Source organism: Brienomyrus brachyistius, chromosome 22 (assembly GCF_023856365.1).
Source record: "Brienomyrus brachyistius isolate T26 chromosome 22, BBRACH_0.4, whole genome shotgun sequence".
In the NCBI taxonomy this organism is placed as follows: domain Eukaryota; kingdom Metazoa; phylum Chordata; class Actinopteri; order Osteoglossiformes; family Mormyridae; genus Brienomyrus; species Brienomyrus brachyistius.
Genome location: NC_064554.1, coordinates 11,600,374 through 11,606,392, shown reverse-complemented (window position 1 = coordinate 11,606,392; position 6,019 = coordinate 11,600,374). Strand labels below are relative to the sequence as shown.

The 6,019-nt window shown below is 42.6% G+C and overlaps 1 protein-coding gene across 5 annotated transcripts; it reads left to right on the top strand.

Annotated features, from left to right (window-relative positions):
- The first annotated feature begins 210 nt into the window (after positions 1-210).
- Positions 211-5,385, top strand: LOC125718364 (deoxyhypusine synthase-like). 5 transcript variants are annotated; one of them, XM_048992183.1, is made up of 10 exons: positions 211-416; positions 2,356-2,555; positions 2,796-2,951; positions 3,032-3,153; positions 3,278-3,374; positions 3,457-3,543; positions 3,807-3,912; positions 4,038-4,141; positions 4,275-4,400; positions 4,568-5,385. In XM_048992183.1, exons 2-10 carry the CDS (start codon positions 2,361-2,363, stop codon positions 4,670-4,672), a joined length of 1,098 nt encoding a protein of 365 aa, XP_048848140.1. In that variant the 5' UTR covers positions 211-416; positions 2,356-2,360; the 3' UTR covers positions 4,673-5,385. The 5 variants fall into 5 exon arrangements, with proteins under 5 accessions (XP_048848140.1, XP_048848138.1, XP_048848137.1 ...); XM_048992181.1 differs by having other exon boundaries at positions 211-455; positions 2,359-2,555; XM_048992180.1 differs by having other exon boundaries at positions 213-416; positions 2,359-2,555.
- The last annotated feature ends 634 nt before the right edge of the window (positions 5,386-6,019 follow it).

Sequence of the window (6,019 nt, the reverse complement as noted above, 5' to 3'; positions counted from 1 at the left end):
AAAGTAAACAGGGATAAACAAGACTAATTACAAACAAGCAGGTAAGCAGAACATACAACAAACATCATCATACAAAACAATGAACCACTAAGGGACAGAACTCAGGCAGGGATTTAAATACTAAAACTGAACTGGGTAACGAGACAGCAGGAGTGAGACAGACAATTAACCAATAGGGGAAGGTGCAGGACAACGACCAAAATACACAAGGGCGGATACAAGGTGGAACTAATCAACTCCGGGAACTGGGAAAGGAAAACTTAAGACTGACAGAAGGAAACAAACAGAACATACACCATGGGAACAGACATGTAGAAACAAGCGCAGAAAATGAAACCAAAACCAAATACAAATCACAAGACAAAGGAACAAGAAAACATACAATGAAACACTATGGAACAAATGACAAAAAACAGGTGAGGCGGGATTTGAACACTTGACAAGGAGACTTGCAGGTAACCGCATGCTTTAACTCATTGACCCGTGTGGCTGACAGCGAACAGGGAAAAACACAAAGACTGACAACACAAGGGACAGGATGACCAGCAATGCCTGCTGGCTAAAAGAAACACAGGGTGGAACAACCGGGGCTCACCATGACCCTGACTGTGTTTATGGCATAGTTAAATTCTAGGTTGTGCTTTAACTTTAAATGCACTAGTTCGCGTTGTACTTAGGTAATTGTCTTTAGAAACCATTAGTTTAAACCGTTTGTTTTAAATAATCTACTGAATTAAATAGGACTAAAACACCGCGGGACTGAGAATGCGCGTGCACGCGAAAGAATGAATATTGGGGAACAACCCCTGGCCCGATTTATGATATTGGAAGACCGGTCATTCAGCATTGCATTTGTCTGCTGAATGTTTATCCACTCCCACACGCCGACAATTTAATAGTAGCATATCTCCTGATATGGTGTGCCACTGTCAATATCGCTTCTGAAAACAGTCTTTGTAACTCATCAGCTATTATATGACAGTCATTTTCCTGTTAGGTTTATAATTATTATTGCAACAAAACTCGCTGAAGTCTTTTTTTTGCTGATAATTTACTGCTTGTTTATTTAGGTAAGCATTACGAAATTAATTTTGTTTCAATTTTCGTTCGGGGTTTGCTGTAGGATACTTGTTTACTACCGCGCTTAAGTTAGCCTCATATTCGATATTCAGTTTTCGAGATTCAGTTTAATGTAAGTCAGATAGGATGTTTTTAATGACAGAATTGTGATACCCTGTACACCGACAACAATGTATACGAATTAGTTTTGCTGTTCGGGCCATTTCATAATTTGTGCAAAATCTCGTAGCTAAGAAAATAGTTTGTTTCAGCTGTAATAAGGTATTGGTTTAATATGTTGGGTTCATGGGAACTGTTGCACACCCCTTGGTTTTCCAGATTGCTTTACGGGCGAATTTTAATTTTACAATGTCCGCATGTATCTGTATAATGCCCAATGGAACAATACATGAATAGTTAATAGGGTTAATAGATCTAAAACTGAACAAGACAGGCACATCTAATGAAGTGTGCTTGGATCAGTGGACTCTAGGGAACAATGCACACCCCCTGGATTTTCAGGTTATTTTTGAGGCTAACTTAACCGCGGTTTGTTATCTTGGGAAAGACCTGTAGTCTTCATAATACAATTTAATAAAGAATAATGTTGAAAGCAATACAGGGGTTTCATTCTGAGTACGTACTCCAATATAGCTAAATTGATTGTATGCCCGCTGTATCCAATTGTAACATTTCTTCGTAAATCTTTGCCGCTATATCAATATTTAACTTTTAATATTAATAACATTTGAACAAATAGCCTAAATAATAAAGAGAATCTATGTATAGGCCTATTATGGACCTCTATTTTCGTACAAAACTTCTTATCATAGTGAATAATAACTATTAAAAAGATCTGCTGCTTCTGCAACAAAGAACACTAATGTGGCATTAAATGTGGGGTATTGGGAGAGGTAGGGTGGTGAGGACTGTTCTGATGTGCATATCTATCTGTCTATCTATCTGTGTATCTATCTATCTGTGTATCTATCTATCTGTGTATCTATCTATCTGTGTATCTATCTATCTGTGTATCTATCTATCTGTGTATATGTTTCTCATTTTGCTTCTCTGTACTTGTCTATTTTTTTTTCTGGTCGTTTAACTGTTCTGTCATAGTATAAGCCTATACTGTTAAAATAAACAAACATTCAAGACAAAATGAATTTCTGGAAATTAGTATGCCCCTTAAGGAGTTACACAGATGCATTGTTTAGTATAGAATTGAAATAGAAAGTGCTGAAATCATCACCCAAATGACTAAGATGAACAACCTTTCTACCCTTTGTGTGAGAGAAGCTATGTCTGAACTGGCCCGTGCTGCCGCCCACGAAGCAGTGTTGAAGGAGAGCTCACCCCTCCCTGAGGACCTGCCTCAAATCAAGGGCTACGACTTTAACCAGGGAGTGGATCACAAGGCGCTGCTGCAGTCTTACCTCACCACCGGCTTCCAGGCCAGCAGCTTCGCACAGGCTGTGCAGGAGATCAACAAGATGGTGAGAGAGGATGGAAGGTTGGGAGATTTGCTTACAGGCTGCTCTCAGGAGCTGAAGCTGAGGAACACGATGGCGGCACTAGCGTTTTTGGAAGGACTGAATGGCATCTACATCTGAGCACTGTGATGCATGCGGATGGAACTGGTTTTGATATCAACCACATATGATGTCCTGTCTGAAAGACGATTAAATTAAGGACAGTAATAACTATAAGCGAGTATAAATTTACTTCTGCTGCAGATTGAAAAGCGACTTGAGCCATTGGAGGAGGTGGGTGGATGTAACACTGATTCTCAGCAGCCACGCTTCGGTTGCACAATCTTTCTTGGGTATACCTCCAACCTCATCAGCTCTGGAGTGAGGGAGACCATCCGGTACCTTGTCCAGCACAAAATGGTACAATCCAAAATACCAAAATTCTTTTAAATTCACTTTCCAACAAGACGTGATGAAGCTATTTTTTTGTTCTTTATCAGGTGGATGTGATTGTCACCACAGCCGGTGGGATAGAAGAGGACTTCATCAAGTGTCTGGCCCCCACTTTCCTAGGAGATTTCAGTCTGCCAGGCAGAGAGCTGAGGCAGAGGGGCATCAACAGGTAGCTGAGGGAACTTTTGACCAGGAAGTTTAGTGACTGAGCGCCACGCCCGCCTCAATTGCAAGTAAGACGTCTATCTTACTCACCTGCCTCTTCCCACTGACTGGCCTCCCTCCTAATGCAGGATAGGGAACCTCCTGGTGCCCAATGACAACTACTGCAAGTTTGAAGACTGGGTGATGCCCATCCTGGATCAGATGGTTGCGGAACAGAAAACTGAGGTGGGTCCCACTGGCCAATGCTCTGTGAATAGTGTCAGTGTGGGAGGGCCTGGTAATTGGCTGTCTGCTCTCTCTTTGGCAGGGTACACACTGGACTCCATCTAAAATGATCCATCGTCTTGGCAAAGAGATTAACAACCCAGAGTCTGTGTACTACTGGGCCTACAAGGTGAGATGTCTTCTCTGTACGATATATATTCTTTCAAACACCAATCTTTTTGCCTTGTTTTTGTTGAAATAGTACTTGCTTTCCCAGCTTGAGCTAAAATGTAACACTGGCAAAATCTTCATGGAAGCTGCTTTCATTTCATGAATAGTTTCCAGAGGATCCAGATCAGGTGGCCCTTTAAATGCACATCGAAAAATTAAAACGGGAAATTTAAAAGCATATCTCTCTGTCTGAACTAACTGATGCGTTTCTGTGTATCTCAGAATGACATTCCTGTGTTCAGTCCAGCCTTGACGGACGGTTCCCTGGGTGATATGATCTACTTCCACTCCTACAAGAACCCTGGGCTTATTCTAGATATAGTTGAGGGTGAGACATAGAGAAATGGTGTTCTGATTTCATTAAATTGTAGTTTTATGCACCTTGATTGTGCTTTACAGCTGAAATGCAGTACAGTGTTTATGTGTACTGAAAAGTTTTGTGATTCATTTTAGATATCCAAAGAATGGACAACATGGCTGTGTTTGCCAAGCGCTCTGGAATGATTATCCTGGGAGGTGGACTAGTTAAGCACCACATCGCTAATGCCAATCTCATGGTAACTTGAATCTTGAGAAATGTGTCTTTAGCCAAGGGTCACCCCTGCCTGTGCTCCTGTTATAGGGTGACTAAGATATAGGTCAGATGACCTCTGTTGATGTCATGGTTTCTCTTATGGATCCTTCACTCAGAGAAATGGCGCCGACTTCTCTGTGTACGTGAACACAGCACAGGAGTTTGATGGATCTGATTCGGGGGCGCGCCCCGATGAAGCCGTGTCATGGGGGAAGATCCGCATGGATGCCAAGCCTGTGAAGGTATAAGACTTTCATTCTGAGTACAGCAGCATATGGAGGCAGAATGCATCTCCTGTGCAGGGACTTTGTTGCATGTTTTAACAAACTGCTGTGTAATGAATGGCAGATGATGGTCAGATCACGCTGTGTGGCCACTCCTGAGCTCTGGTTCATTCTGTCTCCTGTAGGTCTACGCTGATGCCACAATCATCTTCCCCTTGCTGGTTGCTGAGACCTTTGTTGCCAGTGCTGCCAGACTGACCGGAGAGGAGAAAGACAACTGTCACTCTTAAACAAAACTGTACTTCTCTGATTTCTCTTATATTTACTTCCACCTTTGTCTGTTTGTTTTGTAGAATGGATTTTGTGCTGTTCAATGGCCACCTACTCCTTCTCATTCCATCTACCTGCTCTTTCATGTCCTCTCTTCCCGTTCCTCTTCCCCCAGTCCCTTTTTTCTTATAGACTTTCCTTATCTGGCTTCACTAAATTACCCTTGATTGTGTGTGGACTGGCATCCCGTTCAGGGAGTCCCCTTGTCCTAACCTGTGTTGGACAGGCATCCCACCCAGGGTGTCCTCTGCTTCGTGCCCTGTGATGGACTGGCATCCTGTCCAGGGTGTCCCTCTGTCCTACCCTGTGATACACTGGCATCCCACCCAGGGTGACCCCTGCCTTATGCCCTGTGATGGACTGGCATCCCATCCAATGTATCCCCCACCTTGTGCCCTATGATGGACTAGCATCCCATCTAGGGAGTCGCCTTCCTTTTCACTTCTGCTTCCTGGGATATGTTCAAGATTAGACACTACACTGCATGGTTGAAAACTGGATTAATCTAAAATTGGTATTCAGTACGTTTGTTTAATCTTCAGTAGACTATGTGGTCAAGGTGCACATGGACTTATTAACGTTGACTGCGAATTTGTGATTAGTCTGTTAAATGCTGCCATCTTGTGGAAAAATTTAAAAGCAATAAAGTTAAAGTAATACTGCGTTTGTAAAATACTGCGTAGTACCTTAGGTAAGTCACTAACGAGAAAGAATACGATTTCCCTCCGCAGTTACGTTCAATATCTGCATTTTCCAGCCAGCACATGAGTTTGTACACCTCATTATATATAAATCCAAGAAATGTTACATTTTGTTTTAAAATGTCTTAAAATTCAGACAAGATGTTCTGGAGGAGTTCGTGGCTGACAAGTGTAAACTATTTCAAAAAAACGAAAGAAACTTGTACTGAAAATCATCAAGCAGAAGTACAATGATCACTGTCGGTTATTTTGGCCGCGCGGGCAGGAACACGTTCAACAAGCTCACGCGGTTTCCCCGCTCCCTCCACTTCTGAGGAGAAAGTGCGCCTTCCAAGCAAGAAGTAAGCGGAAAGACCTTCGGGGGAGGCAAAAAATTGAGATTATATGGGTATTGGTTGACATATTTGAAAATAAATGCCCGACTGTTCCTTGCTTCTGTAGGTGGATTTCACCCGGCGGACATGCTCTGGTAAAGTAAGACAGCTTCCGCTTCTGCGTCTCGAATGAACTCTGCTCCCTACGGCCAAACTCCGTACAGTCCTTTAATCACCTGTGGGGAGCGTGCTAGTAGTAAAACTGGAACCTGTATCTCAATTAAGAAACACA